The sequence below is a fragment of the Artemia franciscana genome, chromosome 18 (genome assembly GCF_032884065.1).
Source record: "Artemia franciscana chromosome 18, ASM3288406v1, whole genome shotgun sequence".
Taxonomy (NCBI): domain Eukaryota; kingdom Metazoa; phylum Arthropoda; class Branchiopoda; order Anostraca; family Artemiidae; genus Artemia; species Artemia franciscana.
This window is the reverse complement of record NC_088880.1, coordinates 10,068,857-10,090,335: the sequence shown is the minus strand read 5'-3', so window position 1 is coordinate 10,090,335 and position 21,479 is coordinate 10,068,857. Positions and strand designations below refer to the sequence as shown.

Genomic DNA, 21,479 nt, shown 5'->3' with positions numbered 1-21,479 from the left:
CTCAGACAGTACTACCAAGCCTCCATGTTCACCTTCTTCTGATTTCTAAATCTTGGAAATTTGTCCACTTGCCTTGAAATTTGATTTTGCTTATTTAAATTTTGACAAAACAACATTTTACCTTAATTTTTGGTTATCAATTTCCTTTTCTCTGTTTTAGTTCTGAAAATATGACTCCTTTTATTTGAGTTGAATTTTACAATATATCAATGGTTTATTTTTTCAAAACTTAAGAAATGTATTTAAGGATCTTTGAAATCTTATGAGTTATTAAGCAAAGTTGCAAAGCTGAGAACAGTTTTCTTGTTCTTTATCTAAGCAGAAGGTAAGTTTTCCAAGGTTTCACTTTCAAAATGCAGATTTTTTAAAGGGTCATCATAGGTCACTGCCCTCTAGAGAGAAAAGGAGTAGAGTATGTACTTTGAAATATCTTCCTGGGACATACTTTAGTCTGCAGATCCATCCCTGAAAGATTCATTTTCCTGACCTTATTCTTTTCCAAGATAGGAAAAGTAGCTAAATTAGAATTTTACCTGTGTTTATAATGGGTAAGACAGGGTAATCCTTAATGGTATGCTATTAAACAGCCTTAACCATATACAACAGTGAAACTTTCAAATGTACTTATAGTCAAATCCAAGTTTGTGCCTAAAATAGGAAGATAGGTTACCACCCAATATGAACACAGGAACTCATGCTTAAAGTAGGCTGTGGCTGTCTAAATCATAGACACCCAGTTTCCTTTGATTGTTGTTGGCCAATATTAACTATGGTAAAAGACTTCTTCTTAGGAAAAAACACTTTTCTTCAGCATTTCAGACAAAAAAAAAAAAAAACATTCCCAAAATAGGTTTTTGGACTGACCATATTTACTAGAGCATGGCACAGTTTAGACTCAATCATCTCTCACTAGAACCAGACCAGCAGGAATAATTTTTCATTTTAAAATCAAACTGTTATCTCTGTTTTGACAAACAACTGAAAAGAGAAAATTCCTATTTGGTAACAAGATGCAAGGGTTTGGGTTTTACATAATTTTGCTCAATTGGATGCTTATTTTTTATCTTAGCTTAGTTTTGACCATCAGCTAAACCCAAATATCTACATGACTAAATAAGATAAGGAGCCATTTGTTTATAAAAGTTACATTTTAATCAAAGACTATATTAAGAGCTAGTCATTGCCTGAGTACTAAAGGTATATCCCTTGGAAAAATATGTGGTACCATTATGCAGGATTGGTGTTTTGGTATATGCCTAGAGAAGGAGTATGTTAAGAAAATAGTTCATGCTTTATAATATGAAGAATAATCTTAGCTAGCACATTTTGCATGTAGTCCTGCTATACTGTAAAATATTTAGCAGTTTATATAATTGACCCACTAATAAAGTATCCATTTGATGACATTTTTGAGGCTCTTTGTGTATATAATAATTGCTTTTCTTACAAATTCAATTTTAAGCCCTTTTAGGATCCTTGAAAATAGTATTTTCTTTCTATATTTTTTGGATATAAAAAGGGGTTAAAACATTAGTTCCAAGCTTAAACTTTGTAAAAGTTGTATAATTCACAAACATTGATTTGTCAAGATTAAATTGAATAAACAAATTCCAAATAATTCCACAATGTTTTCTTCTTAATCTGTTAAGCTACTTAAAAACTGTCATTTTACCTATATGTCACCAAAAAAGGGAAAAAACTACAATTTATTAAGTATCTTTAAAACTGTTGCTCATTTGAAGTGTCAAATTTGCTCTTCACTTTGAGCAATTTTTTTTTTTTAATTAATCCATGTTTTTTTTTTAAATAAGGAAAACAAGAAAAATAGGTATCAGTTGCACTTCATAATATGTTCCACATTAATATTCTTCCAAATATATTGGCTTGGAAACCTTATCATGAAGTAAAAATGTAGGCCTAGTTAGTTACAAAATTTGAAAATATTCTATGCTTCCTGTTTTGAAACATTTGCTCAGGTCAATTTTTCCCTGTATATTTAAGGTGTGTTCACTCCCTAAGATCTCTCAGTTCAAATTGGGTCTCTTTTTTTAAGACTTTTAAAAATAGAAATGAATGCACCTTCTTAATATGTAAATAGAACAGAAATGGAACCTCTAGAGAATAAAAAAGCGGATGTATAGTGAATAAGATTTCATGAATGAAAAAGAAATCATTCAAAAAGAAGATAAGACTTAGTACTTGTTATAATCATATTTTTTACTGTAACTAGATAAGTCAAATCTGTTGTAGTTTGGTCATAGAATTGGGTAGGGGGGAGGGGAATTGCTCCAGGAATTATTTAATTGTTTTAATTTTAAATCCAGCATTTAACTGTAATTCCAATTCTTTTGTTATTGAAATGCCGGGGCTAATAACATCCTATTCATTATGTTTTGGATTCACATATTAACCCACAAGTGTTAGATAGCCACTATGTACAATACTAGGCTGACTTTTTGCTATTTTTACTTTTTGAAATTCTTGTTTTAACCAGCCCCCAAAAAAAGGATTGACGTAAATATGCTAAGAAATATGACTGAAATTAGTTGCTTTTCACACAATGCCAGTGCTACTTGTGGGACATTTATCTCTGCATGAGCATGATATTTAAAATGACTGCTGAGAATATAATAAATTAAATTTAAAGAAAATGTGTATAATTCTCTCACAGGTTAGAAATTTTGTATGCACATATAGGTGGTTCCAATTCTTTCTCTTTTTCTATTGTTGTCAGTTATATCATGCAGCATAGGAGACTGAGCTTTGTTTGTAAAGGGAATTATAGACATAAAACGAATATTCAGTGTAGCCCCCTTGGGAAATGTATATCCCCAAAAGCCTGATTTACACAAGAAAAACTTTTGTGTTTTTTCATCATCTAGAATCTTTAGTGATCCAGTCACTGGTGAATCTGCAGGAGAAACGCAACTATTTTTAGTCACCCTTTTTCATGATTTTTTATAAAATCTTTCTGCTCATATGCAACCTAATTCCATGCTCATAGGTCCTTTACTACAACATGAGTTGGAGTTTGATGATTCATGCATTGCACCTGAACTGTTATTTTTTGTTAAGGCTCATGATATTGATGGTGTTTTAAATGTTGTCATGCATGAATTGGCTTCTTGCTTTACCAGTCCTCTTGCTTATCTTTTTAATCTTTCTTTATATTCTGGTGAATGCCTTGTTGCATGGCAAAAGGTAGTGATAAAACCTCTTCATAAGGGTGGAGTAAAATCAGATTTCAGTAGTTATTGACCTATTTCAGACACTTCAATTTTTCTAGAATCATGGAAAAAGTAATGGTTGATAAGGTCCAAAATTATTTTGAAAAAAATAACCTGTGGTATGTAGCACAACATTGTTTTAGGAAAAACAAGTCTTGTAATACTCAGCTAATGGAGTAATTAATGATTACAAATGATGACTGACTTAGGTCAAAAGTTGGATTGTGTTTATGTTGTTGATTTCTGTAAGGTATTTGGAAAGGTATCAACACCTCTACTGTTGAAAAAATGTCAAAAAGTACAGGGTTGGATTGAAAACTCTGGCTTGGATCTCAGATTACCTAACACATAGATCACAGAATGTTAGGGTTGGCAAAGCCTTATCTAACTAGTGTAGGGTTTTGAGTGGAGTCCCTCAGGGGAGTTGCTTAGGACCAGTTCTGTTATGTATATTTATAAATGATTTGTCACAGGTAATTTAACATAGTAAAATATAGTAAACATAGTAAATAACATAGCAAACAATGTTTGCTGATGATGTAAAGCTTCACAACAGTGTATCTTCCCCAGATGATGTGACTCTTTCACAGGATGATTTAATTACATTGGTTAATTGGTGTAATTTAAATAGACGTTTGTATTATTTTGGATAATCAGTTAAGGTTTGATAAACGAGTATTGGCTGTATCACATAAAGCCAATTGGAGTTTGCTTTGTATCAAAAGAGGGTTTAAGCTGTATAATACAATGCCACAACCAATAGTTGAATGCTGCACATCTGTGTGGTATCCAACAAGAGAATAAGTACAAAAACAGGCATCAAATTTTGTTCCTTATTTGAAGTCCTTGCCTCATGAGTATAGACTAAGGTGTTTGAGCCTACCATCCTTGCAATTCAAGAGGGATAGATTAGACTTAGTTAATGCATTTTGAATTCTTAAATGTGTTGGTAATTTGTCATTTAGTGATTTCTATCAGTTTAGCCAATATTTACCCACAAAGCAAAATTCATTGAAATAGTAAAAGGGTTTTGAGAAAGGTTGGACAAGGTCCTTTGTAAATTAGTCTATTAGATCATGGAACATGTTACCTGATCATGTTGTTTCCAGAAATAATGTTGCAGCTAATAAAACAGCTTTGGTTGGGATCTTTTTTTATGAAGGACAGTATGTCAATCCATAATATTTATAGCATTTCTATGATTTGTTTTACTCAGTGTCCCTAAACAGTTTAATTAATTTGTCTCTTCGTGTATTCTGGTGCATTTGCTTATATTTTTAAAGTGTTCAGCCTAAGGAGTTTATTAGTTAATTGTGGTACCAATCAATACCCTGGGGTTCAGTTCTTGTAGGGGAGAGTGGGGCAGGTTGGTCACTTTTTTGCTTTGGCAGACTGTGTGGCCAAAGTTTGTGAGCTAGAAAAAGCATTGACTACAGGTCTGTTGAACTGTTGAACGCAGTAGCTCTGGCAATACTAGTTGCTTCTGGAGACTGGAGAGAAAGTATTGGCTTGTGGTGTTAGAAGGCCAAGAGCCAGTCCTTACCAGCTGCTTTTGCTTCTTCCCAATCATTAATATCCTTACCCAATTTCTTAGCAAAATCAAATGCCAATGTTCTGACCTCCTTTGTCAAAAGTCCATAATGAAGTTGGGATGCTCTAATAAGATAATTTTCAAGGCTTTTCTCCTTTTCAGCCATAAAAATTTTGCGCATTGCATACTGTGGGATAAATTTCTCCAGTGGTACTTCACTAACATCATTTGCACTTGTTCTACCTTCTTCTGAGAACTTCTGAGTGTAATGCTTAAGAGTCGATTTGGGGATATGCATCTTGCGTGCTATGGCAGCAAACTTTCCTCCTTCCATTATTTTTTGGACACCTTGTCTCATAGCCTCAGGAGGAATGGTCCCATTTTTGGTTTTTCTGTTGTAGGTCCTCATTTCTGTTTAATTTCACTTACAAAGATGACAAATTAAGACAAAAAAAAATGAAGAAAACTTGAAAGAAATATAAATAACATTTTCTTTCACACTGTGGGTCAGGTCCTACAGTACATCTTCAAAGTGGCCAACCTGCCCCATGCTGGAAAGCTAAACAAAAACATGGCTACTTCAAAAACTATTAAAGTTAAAAACTCAGACCTAAGCCTAAAATGGAGCCAATTAGTTGGCTTTCCTACCATGAAATTTTCATTGCAATTACTCTTTTCGTTTCCTCTCAAAATGACAATACGTCGGCCTAAATTTTTCCCAAAAACTTACCAAAAAATCAAAATATGTCCGCCACTTTTTTCATAAAGAGGCTTTAACCACCATTTTTTTCATGGCATGTTTATGATGCAATTTCTCACATTCAGTAGCAGTTCCAGAATTTTTTGGCAACCGATGGCAGACCAATGCCCAAGTGTTCAACCTGCCCCACTCTTCCCTATATTGTATTGTGTGTATTGTCTTCTTTACTGTTAATTTGTAACAAGACTAGTCTATGGCTTACCCCATTTTTTGTTTAAAATAATGATTTTTAATGAATTTTTTTTAACAGACACAAAGGAGAAGGTAATTTCGAAACTCTAGGATTCAATTTCCCTTCCAACTGACATCCCTGGCAATTTTTAATTAATTTAAAGTTTCTTCTGCAATGATGCCAAGATTTTCTGGATATTCTTTATCAAACAATGCCCAACAAATAAGTTAATAATTCTAACTTTTAACTTTTTAAAGTTCTTTCAAATTGAAATTTGGTTTCCATTTAAATGTGGGGAATATGTCACAATATGATGTTACACAATCAGTGGCAAAGCTTGACTTATATTCTGAAATACTTTCAGAATTAAAAGAATATGAAATACTAAAATACTAAATAAAATACTAATTATTAAATATTAGTACTAATTATTTAATTGTAGAACTTTATTTATTAATTATTTATTTATTTACTAATTATTTAATTGTAAAGAACTTTATTAATTAATAATAATTATTTAATAATTAATACTAATTATTAATAAATAAATACTAAATAAAATACTAATAAAATACTAAATAAAATACTAAAATACTGAAATACTAAAAGAGCTATTTACTGAAATAGCTCTACTGTGCTGCCTTTGATTTTGTTTTGGGTTTCTTTTTTGTTTCTACTGTGTTGCTGATTCTATTGTGTTGTGTTCGGGTTTGATTTTGTTTCTACTGTGCTGCTGATACCAATGCTATTTGTTAAAATAAATTGGCAAACCCACAAATAAATAATTTTAACAAAAAATCTTACAATAAGTTTTAATAAATCAGGTATATTAAAAGTTAAATACAATGAATTGAATCTTACAGAGTCAGAATCTATTCAAAATTATTAGCAAATGAATAGCACAATACTTGGGTCTATTTGAATTGAAGTTGGTTCAGTTATAAGACTGAGCATCCTGTGCTGGGCTTGGGGGGTTGAGGGAAGTAGAGGGGGCGGGGCATCTACTACAGTATTAGTGGTGAATTTGGCTGAAAAAACCCAAGTGTATACAATATTTACCTTTACCCTCCTGAAAGCTTGTTTGTGCTATGCTACTGCCATCTGCAGCTGCGCATTGCTCACAATTGTAGTAAAAGCCGAGCACTAGCGCTTAAATTTATTACTGTTTAATGTGTGATTATTGTTTGTGATGTATTCTGTAATGGTTTTTGATTCACCAAGTAGCATGTTTGTTAAATAGTTACTATTCTTCACTACTGCTTGAATAGCACCTACTTCAAAAACACCCCCTCTTACCCTCCAGCAAAAATACTGTAGCTATACCCCTGGAACGAGCATAAAAAATGGCATCTAGTGGTATGTTCACTTGATTTGTAGGTCAATTCTGTAAACTTAATATTTACCACTATACTTAGCTCTGATCCCCCCCCCCCTAATGGGCAAATATATAGCTGAAATTATATATTTTTCATCTATTCTCCCAATGCATCTCTCTTGTTTCAACCCATACACCTTTAAACTCAATCAACTTTGATGACACCAGAACTTGTAAACAAGTCATGGTTAGCAGAATGCATTGAAAATATATAATTGGGTTTATATATTTGCTTATTATGGGGGGTTGGGACTAAATTGTAGCAGGGCTGGATGCAAAATATGTTAGCTACAATTATTCTGCACATTGATTTTTTTTTTAACAAGTTAGGTAAATCCTAATTAAATACACCAAAACATGATAATATAATACTTTAGAAACAAAAAATGGAAACTGCAACAAAGAATTATGGAAAGCAGGATGTACAGAATGCATTATATTGAATACCGAACTTAAACTAACCTCTAATGATCTCTAAATATTAATTAAAATTACGTACGTTGTAGTTTTCTTATTCAAATAAAGTAAATCATAATCAATTCCAAAGAGGCAAGCTGGGTTTTTTTTTTTCAATCTTGGACAGCATAATTCTTGAGTATGCTCTGTTTAACAGACAAGTACCTCTGCTTTCAATGTTTTTGTGGCAAAATAATTTTTTTAATCTTTTTTGTTCACTCACTTGGACTTGGGTTAAATGGCAACCATGTACTCATGTGAACTATAATAATAATATTTATTACCCACAAATATACAAAAGTATAAACAGTGGAGTACAGAGAAAAAATTAATAAACAAAAGTACACTGAACTCAACAATGGTAAGCACAATAAATCTAATATAACAAAGAAAAACAGTATAATAAAATAGACTAACAGATCAGTAGAACAGACGAAGTAAAGCTGTATTGATAACTAGAAATATTTACAAAAACAATATAGACTGCCGCTCATCTTTCGCATTCAACAAATTCATCATTTTGTACTCTTTTTAGTACAAATGAAGTTGATCATATACTTGATTAAAGACATATTCAATTGAAAAATTATGTTCTGTCTTTTGTTTCAAGTAATTTAAAATTTATTGAATTCCAAATGTTGAATGAAATTAACAAGTGTCTACAATAGTTAATAAATCAATAGTAAAGCTTTAATGTAAAGATACTGGATAATTTCTGTTTGCTTAAATTCTTAGGGATACTCAATATAATATATAACTCAATATAAATATAAACATGTTTAATTTCAAAATTAAGGAGAGGGGGTGTAGAGGGGGAATGATTCAAACAAACTGATTTCAAATAGAGGCAGGAAATAGAAAGAAAACAAATTAATGCATAGTAAACGGTATTTTACAAGATTTATGTGCAAGTGTTCAACGAAGTGCTACAGGAGAGAAATTTTTGGAAGGTAGTACTTATTTTTCGGAATGGCACTTCTCGGTGGTTTCGGTTGGTATCATTGCCTTGTTCAAGTGGCAACCGTGTATGCGCTTATTAGCGTATAAGTGGCTACACACAGGGTTATGTAAATGCACCATTTCTTAATGTCGTTTATGAAGGCCTTTTGGCACAAACTTTTTTCGTACCAGACAATACGCTACATTTCTACCACCAGGAGTCACCAAATTTTACCAAAAAAGGTACATAAAAGTAACAAATGACATGTTAAAAATGTAAGATTAACAGTATAACAAGCGTGCTTATTACCAAAACAATTTTAGTTATTATGATATCACATACTATACTCTATTGCTATACTCTATACTCTATTGCTCTTGCACCATCTTGGACTGGATTAAAAGCCAAAAATTCGGCTGGTTTGGTCACACCCAATGAATGTCAGCCAACGAGCTACCAAAAATCACTATTAACAGACAAATGTGTTTGTTTCCGGATTTGCCCCCTTGGGGCTTGTAACAGTTATTATTTAAGAATAAATATATGAACTTACAAGTAAACAGCCTTTGTTTCTAGGCTGATGTCACAAGAGATGGATTGATAACTACCAGACCTGTAATACTAGTAAGGCACTAGACCTCTAACTATTGCCACGCTGACTAAAATATTGCCACCAACATTCATGAAATTTTCAAAAAAGAAGAAGTTCCAATAAAGCCACAAAGGCTAGATGAGACCTAAATTAATTTTAAACCAGATAGTAAAGGAAAGCAAATAAGCATAAGAAGGCTAATAAAATAACAAAGTAAGAAAAGAAAAAAAGGTGAAAAACAAACAAAAAGTGGTTAACAAAACATAACGAAGAACAAAATATAATGCAACTTTATTATTTAATTTCTAAGACCCAAATAATAAGCCTAGTTATGGAACTATTGAATTTTTTTTTTATCAGTTTTCTTAAATAAAAAGAATCATCTAGATAGTATAACTAATATCAACCATGTTCCCTAATTTGTAACCACAAATTAACAAAAAACAAAACAAATTAACAAAAAACTGGAATGTTAAATCCTACAAATTAACAAAAAACTGGAATGAGTTGACTCAGATCCAGCTATTAATCTCATTAAAGTATTTTTGACTAAAAACTGGATGTACTGTAAAAAAAAAAAGACTACTTTCATAATACAAATTTGCCAGTGTACAGTATGAGTTGTGTAAAAATCATGGAAATCATAAACCAGTAGAATTTCAATATACTTGTAGGCCTATTTGTCACTAACTTAATTCTTGTGCTGTTTGACAACTAAGAAAACAAATTGACCCATTTCGATATAATTTAATGGTTTGAACACCATGGGAAAAGTGTCAACACAAAACAGTTCAACAACAAAGGATGTGAAAAAAAACAGGCTTTTAGGGCATTCAGGAAAAATGAATATTTGTATGATTCCTAAGCTCCTCAATAATTCCAGACTGACCTCCATAGCATGGTCACTGAAAGACTCACTTTCTTCAAGCACAACATCTGAACATTGTGCAGATACAATTCTGATTAGTTGTATTTTTCATTATTATCCCTGTAATCTTGAACCCTGTTGTCCTATATAATTCAAGCATCCACTAAAACAGATAGGTTTTCTTTGACATATGTTTGCTTTTATGTTGCTATATGGCTCATTTTTTTACTATCATTCTCAATTGTCATGGGAAAATTGGCTCCAGCTCCAACTAGAATTTCTTTCCTTTTGATAACCTTCTGGAGTCCTGGACAACTAGATTCCAGGATAATTTGAGTCCTGGTTGAATTTCCCTCAAGTAATGATGCTAGGACTATTTTGAAAATATTTTAGTCTTAAAGATTATATTTTAATGTGAATTCTCTTATATTCATTTTTTTTTCATTTGCTTTGCTGAAATATTCATTTAAAGTAGTATTCCACTGTTATGTAATTTTTCCTATTGTTCTACTTGTTGTTTAAGATGGAAAGGCAGTGTGGTCTTCATTGCTATTTATGTATAATTAAAGTTGACAGAATCTGGATAAAGATTAATAAGAATTACCTTGTGAAATACCAAAGCCTCTTGGAAACATTTTTAAATTCTAATCTTTGAGAAAATCTGCCAATCTTTAGGTCCTGGGAGTATCTTCTAGTAACTAATCCTCCCCCCCCCCATAAAAGATTGGCTGTGTGAACTTCTACCTGTATATGTGTATATGCTGCCCAAAACTATCCAAACATCCTTGTGCTTTATGTTAATACAGGAAATTATAAGCATTAGGGATAAAATAAGTTTTTTTTCAAAAATTTGCTTTTTTCCTAAATATTAGCTCTGGGTACGGAGGCGGGTCATCCTACTGGAAATGTTCAAATGACACAAAACAAGAGTAAGGTCATTTGCATCATTGGAGTCTTTGCGTATTAGGTATTGTCAGGCATAATGTTTGTTTATCCTTGTTTTGTCCTATGGCCAGTGCATGGTAAAATAGTATGCATGTATGCAGGGGAATGGTAGGGAATCTATTCCCCCGCCCAAAAAAAAAAAAAAATTGGCTGCATCTCCCCTTTACCCTGCCTTTACATATTAGATAACAGTTGCAAAATTAAGTTTTTTTTCCAGTTTTTTTAGCCCCCTAACTACTGAGGAGAAACCTTCTGATTCCACAATGTCTCTTTCTCTCTTGGGGGGAATCCACCATTTTGCCAACTGACCTTTTCCATTTTTCCTCCTTAGAATTTGAAGTTTTTGTCCCTAGGATAGCTCAAGCATATCTATGTTTAATTATCAGTATTAAGCATATTTCCTCCCTCTTCTATCTCTCTCTGTGTGAGCAAGCTCACATACAGACAATTCCACATATGTTTTAGAATGGTGGAGGGGGCAGGCCTTTGGACCAATCAGAAGGAATCAGATAGGTAGAGGCAGCTCAACAGGTTCTAGTGCACATAAAATGTATTTTGACTTCAAGTATTATGGTTTGAAAGAAAAAACTTCTCTGTCAAACATGTAGTGAAAAAATAAATGACTGGTGTAAGCAAGATTCCAATAAGTTTAATTTTGTAAATATAATGAAGTAAAAAGTGTTGTTTTATTTAGGCAAAACAGAGTAAACCATAGGCTTTTCTTGTACATTATAGTGTTCTTTTCTGAACAGGACACAAACTCTGCTTGTACCTAATAGTGATGCTGAAAAAGGAAGAACCATGTTTTATTTTAAAATGCATGTACTAAAGGTTTTAAAAATATACGATTTATGTGTAAAAAATATTGATCTTGAATTTTTAACTGCTTCCGATTTGACATCATGAGTGAAGTACCAAATAAAACATGGAAATGGTTGGTAGAAAAAGGTTATTATGTTTTTCCTGGGTATTTAATTATTTTTGTTACAAAAAAAATGATTTTCAGAACCTTTCAAAGAGCCAACACCAGTAACAATGAAAAAAAATTGTATAGAATAAGATTATGTTTTTTGGTGTATTTTCTTATTTCTTTTAGAAAGAAAAATCTATTTTCATGACTTTTCAAAGAGCCATCACCAGACACAATTAAAATGATTATTGTGTTTTTGTAGTGTATTTACTTATTTATTTTAGAAAAAAAAAATCTATTTTCAGGGCCTTTCAAAGAGCCAACACCAGCAACAATGTCACTTACTAATAGAACTGATAAGCGTGTGTGTTTCAAAGTAAAAACGACAGCCCCCAAAAAATATTGCGTTAAGCCCACCACTGGTATTTTAGAAGCTAATAGCACTGTCTATATTTTGGGTAAGTTGTATTTTTTTTCCTTATAATTAATTTTTGCTATCAATTTTCCGTGAAAAAAAGGAAATATTGTCTTTGGATTTAGACGACAAAATATTTCCAATGGGGCTTTGAAACCAGGCATCAATGACGGGGATATAGCCATCTTGGGGTAACATTTGTTTTCTGTGCTAAACACCATAATAACAATGGAGTATTACAAATGTATTCTCCCTTCAACACTCTTCCCAAGCTTAATAGTTACTTTCATTTTAATTTCATCTCAGAAATCGCGAATAGGATCTTCTGCAAATAGATACTGTCCCTTATTTCCAATCAAGCTTGATTGAAACTCATTCTAGTATTATGGCAATCCAGCCATATACTAGAATGGCAAACCCGGCAACCCGACTCTGTACTCTGGGAACCCAGCCATGTGTATGTGTGCTACTCTTGTCTAAATAGGCCGTATACAGGTTTGTCACTCGCTAAAAAAATATCACTATATTGTATGGATGACTTAGTGATTTGTTTCAATATTCAGTTATTAAAGTACGGATTCATTGATTTTCTTATTTAGGAAATATATAAAAAAAATCATTGGAAATAGTGGTAAATCACTAGTGGTGGCAACCCTGGTAGAATAACTGCCTTGAGGGAATGATGTAAGCCCCATACATTGAAACTAGTGCTGTAAATATATCTGTAATGTTCTTTTGGCAAAAACATGTTTAATGTAACAAACATAAAAGTTGAGAGTAAAAAACAGTATATTTTCATTTAGATTTTAATGATCGCTTTTTGAATTTTCTCGGTCACAGTAGATGGCATTGAAATGTCATTTTATCAGACAAACTAGTATATGCTGCAGTGGCAAGACGTTTGTTGCTTGTTGTTTGAATTTTGGCAAAAAAATTTATAACTGTGGTATAGAATTTTGGGTGGATGGGTGGGGGAATTTTACTCAATTAACTAAATTTAAATTCCTGTTGTAAATCATGTTATCGTCTTATCATGTTACAATCATGAAATTAGACGAATATTGATAGGCGAATTTATTATAAGCAGTTTTTTCTTTTTATTTATTTTTAACTGCTTTTTGCTTAAATCAATGCATTTTGGGCTCAGTTATTAAAGAGATTTTTGACTTGTTGTCTAAAGGATATTTTCAAATTTGATTGCAACGAAATTGTACTTTTAAAATATTTTATTTAAGAATTAACTCTAAAATATCTGTCAAAATACAGTTTGAGAGGAATAGCAATAACCAATAAGCAATAAGAAAAAGAGAAATGTAACAAATAAAATTTACGAATCAATGGAGATATGAACTTTATTTGTTCATAATAGTTATTGTATTTTGTATTTACCTTTTTGTGCAAAATCCTTTCTTCTTGAATCCAAGACACATTGGGTTATAATAAATCCCATAATTTACTTAGAATTGACTGTTTTTTTTCCTATTTTAACCAGTTTACCTTTTATCAAACGAGGAAAATTATTTCCGAGTTATTTTATGTGTTAAAATCATTATTCTTTTTAATCATATGCAAATATATCCATGTGCATTATGTTAGACAATTACATGTAATGTAATTATGTGCAAACAACTCGTTATCACAAACAGTCTAGAGGAAGGTAGTATTGCCATAAGAAAAGAATTAACTATTTTTGTGAAGAGGAATTTAATAATGGATAGGCTACCACCAGCCCTTCCCTACATTCTTGGGAATTGGTGCCCCCTGGGGCATACCAAGAAAATAAAATGTCCTTGGTGCTTGGTATTTGAGTTAAATACACATACAGTACTGATAATACAAATAGATATGCACCTTTTTCCTTATTGAGCTGCTACTGAGTCACTGTGATAGCGAAAAAAAAAATATAAAAAAAAGATATGCACATTTTTCCTTATTGAGCTGCTACTGAGTCACTGTAATAGCGAAAAAAAAATATAAAAAAAAGATATGCACATTTTTCCTTATTGAGCTGCTACTGAGTCACTGTGATAGCGAAAAAAAAATATTGACAACTCTCCCCTGGCCTCTTTATACCATCAAAATGGAAAGAAAGAAAGAAATTCAAATTCAATAATAACAGGATGATTGCTGTTGATTTAGAATAAATTTCTTTCTTGGTTTTTTATTAGTAGCCCATTGCTTGAGAAACTACATTTATAACTTTAAAATTTGTGGTAAGAAGTTGTTTTTCTTAAACTTGTATTTTTTTATTTTTTTTTTTTTGTATTGTTCATTTTGTTAAACTAGCCATAGAAGTAAGTAATTGTTACAGAAATTCTGCCCTTTATATCAACTCTAGCATAAGAATTCTGAGATAGAAAGGAGGCTTATCATTTTTTTTTTTTTTTTTTTTTTTTTTTTTTTTTTTTTTTTTAATAGATTCTTTTATAATACCAATCTACGAACTGAATCAGTTAGTTTAAAATGCATTTAGACTCTACACAAGCAAGTCTTAGACAAAAAAATAATAGTTAGAGAAATTGAAGGTCTCTGTTTTTAGCCCTTTGATTGAAATGGCAACTCTTCTTTTATAGTGCGTTGCTTACGCAGACCCTTGTTGGTATACAAATTTTTGGGTTTATCAAATCAAAAGAATCAGAGGATGGTTCTTTTTGAAAAATTTATACAGCTTTGTGCATACCTCTGCCTCTGCTTGAATTTCTTTGAGTTTTAAATACTATCTGGCTGCTTCTTTAAAAGTCCAAATAGCCAGAAGTCCAAAATAGCCAGATAGTCCAAAAGTCTAAATAGAAAAATTCATACAGCTTTGTACATACCTGTGCCTCTGCTTGAATTTCTTTGAGTTTTGAATACTATCTGGCTGCTTCTTTAAAAGTCCAAATAGCCAAAAGTCCAAAATAGCCAGATAGTCCAAAAGTCCAAATAGAAAAATTCATATAGCTTTGTACATACCTGTGCCTCTGCTTGAATTTCTTTGAGTTTTGAATACTATCTGGCTGCTTCTTTAAAAGTCCAAATAGTCAAAAGTCCAAAATAGCCAGATAGTCCAAAAGTCCAAATAGAAAAATTCATATAGCTTTGTGCATACCTCTGCCTCTGCTTGAATTTCTTTGAGTTTTAAATACTATCTGGCTGCTTCTTTAAAAGTCCAAATAGCCAGAAGTCCAAAATAGCCAGATAGTCCAAAAGTCTAAATAGAAAAATTCATACAGCTTTGTGCATACCTCTGCCTCTGCTTGAATTTCTTGGAGTTTTAAATACTATCTGGCTGCCTATTAAAAGTCCAAATAGCCTCACTTATAAGGAGCCACATGGCGCTAATGTCAAATAATACACATTTAGGTCATACAATCGAGCTCTCATGTAAATTACTGCTGAATACTAATGAAAGCTTGGTCAGTCCAATTTTTCTTAATTGGTGTCATCATATTAAGAAAAACCGCATGAAATTATAAATAAAGATAACTTGCATGGACGTTTTGCAGCTACTTCAGTAACGTCATCTAAAAGAATATCCTAGCATATCTCTACATCATCTTTCTTCCTTATCAGTCACAGGATACTATAGCTTGCTTTGTGCCGGAAATTGTGTAGGCCAGCTGTCCTAATCTGTTTTATCTTCATTCTAGTGAATCTCCAGCCATTTGACGTTAATGATCCATTGGAAACTGTCAAACACAAGTTCCAAATTCAGAGTGCTGTGGTTCCAGAGGAATTTACTAATTTAGACAATGTCGTAAGTACTCTACTTCAACAGCAGTAGCTTAAGACGTAATGTGCTGGCCCTGTGTAGGCCCTATGAACCCACATTTTAAATCTTATCTTAATTGCTATAGCCCTATTAAGCCCTATTTTATATGGCAAATAATTGTAACAAGCATTATTCAATAAGGTAAATACAGCTAATAACACCAAAATAGAAATTTTATTTTTCTTATTTATCCTGGTGTTGAAGCAAGTACCAGTTACATGTTCAGAATGAGCATTTCCTTAGAAAGAGAGGGAGGCGTGGTTACTTCTAATTACCTTATTCTGTTTATGAAGACACCAATAAAGAGAGGAATCTGAATCTCTTTTAATCGTCTTGTCTATGGATGTATAAGCTTTCTAAGGTCAAGAATTTTTATGACTCTTGTTTTGCCAATGAGGATAAGGTTTCTACAGGATAAAGGAATAGAACTAATCATATTATTGAGACTCTTTATAGAAAGGCCGGCATGCTATTAAATAAAGCAACAGCAAAAATACAGAAAGTGTTATTTCAAGGTCAACGCAATAAGATATGAAGAAAATGTCAAGCAATATAATCAATGGTTAAAACGATGACTTAAATGCTGCTAAAAGGAACTACAGAATTTAACTTGTTCTCTCTTTTTGAAAATGTCTATCATTTTCCCTTGTCGTGCCTAACAATCCGCTATGATCCACTTTTTTTGTCTCTTATGATATTTCGCCGATTCGCTTTAACAGCTAAAAGTGTAAAATATTTGTTGGTGAGCCAGTGAATTTGGAAGATTTAACCTTGCTCAATACAATATTCTAGACCACTCTCACGTTAACTTTAGTTTCCACATTCTGCGACTTCTAGAATTGAAGTAATTTTTTCTATAACTTTCTGTATCTATTATGGTATTTAGTTGCTTAGCCGTCTTGGTAGGGAGAAATTTTGTGGTGTGTAAAGTCATTCTGTAGCCATTTCAATCTGAAGTATTTGGTAAGTTTATGCCATATTACTTCCAAGGAAGCCAGGTGAATCTGACGCAGACCATCCTCGTAACATTTTTTCTGATCGTATTTTAAAGTGTTTATTGTTTACAAGCCTATCTATGTGACAAGTTGGTTACAGATATCTGAGATATTTTACTTAAGTTTTGGCTTTCGTGGTATCTCTTTCTAGTATTAGAGGAAATACTTTTTAAAGTATGTGATTTCAATTCGAATTAAACCTGAGTTGCCAAAGCACCATTTGAAAACTCCGAGCAGGGTTAACATATATGTTCTAATCAAGGGTGGATCTAGAGCAAAATCTCGGGGGAGGGGGGGATGTGCAAGGCTGCCAATAATTGACAAAACTGACGTTTATATTTAAAAAAAGTAAAAACCGGGAAAACGCGGAATGAGGGCGATTTGAAAAAATCTTGGGGGGAATCACAAACGAATTCCCCCTGAATTCGCCATTGGTTCCAATGCTCGTGCGATTTCTTAAAGTTTAGCTAAAAACATGAGCCAAATGCTCATATGGTAATTGTGACGAGCTCGGAAGACGCGACATTTCGTAATGTCGTGGTTATGTTTTTTTTTTGAGGCTACCATGATAAGCACCGCTGTTTGGGATTTCTGCCTCTGAAGCTGAGTAGCTTTTTCTATAATTTTGGATCCCTTTAAATCCATTGCTTGATTTAGCTCCTCCTACGCTTGCTGGCCCATACTATAGCAAATTCCAGAAATCACCATAAAACGTGATCCAATCTGATTTTTGGTAAAAGTGTAAAACAAGGCCAGACATTTTAAAAAAGGTTTTGAAATTAAACTAAAAATTAATACTAAAAATTCAAGAGCAAGAAAAAAAAACTTATAAAAATTGTCTGTGATGAATTGAATCTTCGACCTTTGGAGTAGAATACGAGCACCATATCTACTGCCCTATGCTGGCTTGCAAGGAGATATTTTTCTAATTTTTCCGAATTAACTGTCCCTCCACTCCCCCCTCCCCCCTGAGCTAGTCGAATCGGAGAAGCGACTCTTTCTAAATTAATATGGTGCAAATTTTCATCGTCCTAGTTTATCTGGAAGTGCCCGAACTAGCAAAACCAGGACCAACAGATCAATAGACCGACGGACAGAAATTGTGATCGCTCTATGGTACTTGACCGAGGGGCAAGTGCCATAAAAATAAAGATTGGTTAGAAAAAAAAAAAAGGAATATAAAAAAGAAAAAAAAGAAAAGAAGCATAGTAGAACAGGATAAACATAACAGTGTCCGTCCATACTCAAAACTCCTCTACATTTCTTATGATCCATCCTCTCTGTTTTCTTTGTTCAAATTACTTGCCCAAAAATTTTCAAGTAGATCAGAGCACTTCCCTGCAAAGATTGGAGAAGAAAAGAATGTCTTTTGAAATCATCATTTTCGATTTTCCAGGTATTTGTCCCATAAATTTTAAATCTATCGGTGACAAAGGCATTTATATCTTTCTGCTGAAAAGTAGGTTGTAGCCGGTATTGAAGGGTTTATGGTCTACTTTTGTGAATCAGATAAAACAGATTGAAAATTTGTGTATGATTGCACTTTAAAAAGATGTAACATGTCTTCTTCCCTGCTATCAACTAGTGATGAGACGTAAGGGTGTAGTTGTCAGGTCCACGAGCCAAATTTTGCCTTAAATTATTTATGCCGAAAGTCATCACATGTTTCCAATTCATATAAAATACAAAGCACATTGTGATGACGGGTATGGCAGCTAGAGAAAACACATGCCTGTTGCTAAAAATATAGAGGTAGTAGGGGCGGAGTGTCGGAGGAAATGAATTTCGATCTTGATTCGTACTGAAAAATCCTCGTATAATTTAGGGTCGAAAAAGTGCAGCGCTTCTGACTTTTTGGCGAGGGGTTGCAAGAGAGGGTTTGAGGGTCGTCGCACCAAGCGAAAATTGTTGTGTAATTTTGGATCAAACAAGGTGGAATATGCCTATTTGGCTAAGGAGAAGAAAAGGCTAATTTACATTTTAAAATGTATAATACTTGTGTAGCCTACTCAAAATACTTATATGCCAGTATTTTTTAGTTTTCAATAAAACTTTGAGAAGAGAATCCCATATATTTTGTTTGCTTTTCAGTGGAAAGAATTAGCTCCCGAGGAGATACAGGATTGGAAATTGAAATGTTTCCTGGACATTCCTACTCAGTTAAAAGAAATTGCAGAAAAAAAGGTATCCGAGCAAGGTACTTCAGCGGAGCGACTAGATGCCACTCCTCCAAAAATAAAAAATGAGGCTGACTCCGGAGAACCTAGTCCACCGATTGAACAGGTTTGAAGTTGCTATATCTTTGAGATTCCTAGAATTTTACTTTACGAAGCAATTCGTCACGTGCCTTTATGCTGCTGAGATTTTAAAGTTACTGTTAATTTTAAAACTGTTGAGATAGCTGTTGCTGTCAGTTAAGGAATTGCTAATCATAATCAAAAAATTTAATGAGTCATTATGATTGGTTGTGTCAGCTAAATAAGTAATTTTTGTCGTGTGCTTTGTTTTCTTGAATGGTTTTTCAATAAATAATAGGTAAGTACCTTAGGTAAAGGTACAAAATAGGTAAGTAGTTATAATTGGTAAGTACCTTATGTAAAGGTACAAAATAGGTAAGTAACTATAATTGGTAAGTACCTTAGGTAAAGGTACAAAATAGGTAAGTAGTTATAATTGGTAAGCACCTTAGGTAAAGATACAAAATAGGTAAGTAGTTATAATTGGTAAGTACCTTGACGCTTGCGAAATTTTTTTGTCCCTTTGATTCTTGCTCTTCATAATGTTTTAGGCCTATAGTGCTATTCATAAATATACTTATAAGGGGCAAAGTTTAGTAAGGAGGGTAAGCAGAGGCTACTTAGAAAATTACAAAATTTATGATTTCTTTAAATTTAGAAATTCAGAAAATTTAGAAATTGAGGGGGAGGCGGCCGGAATCATCTATCGTATAGATTCTTGATAACAAAGTTAGATAGAGTGGTGTCTGTCAATGACAGACATTACTCTATAAAACTGATTCTCTATAAAAGGGAGAAACGCCCCTAAAAGCATTAAAATCTTAATGAAAATGGCACCATCAGATTCATCGTATCAGAAAACCCTACTGTAGAGGTATCAAGCTCCTATGTGCAAAAACGCGGATTTTTTTGGGGGGGGTGATTGTGTCGACCAGAATGGTCCTAGAATATCATGAGAGGGCTCATTCGAACGGAAATTAAAAGTTCTAGTGTCCTTTTTAAGTTACCAAAAAGATTGGATGGCAACCTGCCCCTTCCCCCTCCCCTTTTTTCCTATCAAAATTTTGAGATATCCATTTTGATCATCATAGTTGAAAGGCCCAATAATTTTGATTTTTGATATAGTATGACCCCCCCCCCCACAGCTCCAGGGGAAAGATCCTTAAGTCATAAAATTTGCCAGTTTTTTACACATAGTATTTGTTATTATGAAGTGTGTATACAATTTATATGGGGGGGGGGCGAATTCTTTTCTGGGGGTTTTTCCACAGGAGAATTTTCTGTGAGGAGGGAAGTTTTTATGCCGTGAACTTGTCAGGGGGAATTAGCCAGAATTCCTATGCAAAATTCTTTTTAAATGTGTTGCTTTTTCTTTTCCGTCTCAATTTTACGCGTGGAGATGTTAAGGGCAATTGTCCGGGGTAAATTCTCTGGGATTGAGTTGTCCAGAGGAAATTTCCGTGGTGAGTGGGATTTCTCCATGGAGGTTGGGCCAGATTTCCTGGCATTGCTTAAAAACAATCATAAATTAAATTAAAAAAAAATTCAATTGAAAGTAAGGAGCAACATTAAAACTTAAAACCAACAGAAATTATTACGTGTGTAAAGGGGATTGCTCCCTACTCAACACCTCGTTCTTTACTCAAAAGTTTGAATCGTGTCCCAATTCTTTAAGAACGTCTACTGAAACACAAGGGTCGATTAATTAAAACATTGAGAAGCTTTTTTTAAAGTATAAAAAACTTTAGCGTAAAGAGCGAGGTGTTGAGGAGGGGGCAATCCCCTTCATACACGTAATAATCTCTATTCGTTTTAAGTTTTAATCTTACTCCTTACTTTCAATTGAAAGAACTTTTTTTTTAATTGAAGTCGTACTAGCACGAGCTTTGGTGCTAGAGATCAGCCTAAGCTGGAGCAAAAGGGAAGAGAATTCATAGAAGAAAAGCAGTGCAAATCCACTGTAGTTGTGTATATTCTTATAGTTGCGTTTCATGATTCTGTTGGTATAGATAGATACTTTATTTGTAACTGAATCTACAACTACTACTACATCTACAGTTACAAAAAAATGTAAATTGGTACTAACAAAAATGAGAGATAATCAGGGCAAAATACAGAAAGGAGAAAAAACGAGTATAAAATAGAAAAAGAAAAAGGGCTAAGATTTAAATAATGAGCTAATTTAAAAAATTAAAATAAAAAAGGAAAGAATAATTTAAATAATAATAAAGGACCACAAATTAATTAAATAATATACTCGCATGTTGGTCAGACGACCACCGGTATTGATTGTGTTTTTGAAAAC

General features: G+C 33.0%; 1 protein-coding gene across 1 annotated transcript in view; it reads left to right on the top strand.

The window, feature by feature from the left end:
- LOC136038588 (vesicle-associated membrane protein-associated protein B-like) overlaps window positions 1–21,479 on the top strand; it is a 33,522-nt gene that overhangs the window by 1,482 nt on the left and 10,561 nt on the right. Inside the window, exons 2-4 of the mRNA XM_065721783.1 lie at window positions 12,082–12,234; window positions 15,821–15,927; window positions 19,029–19,220. Coding sequence (XP_065577855.1) covers window positions 12,082–12,234; window positions 15,821–15,927; window positions 19,029–19,220 — 452 coding nt within the window. The remainder of the gene's footprint in view (window positions 1–12,081; window positions 12,235–15,820; window positions 15,928–19,028; window positions 19,221–21,479) is intronic.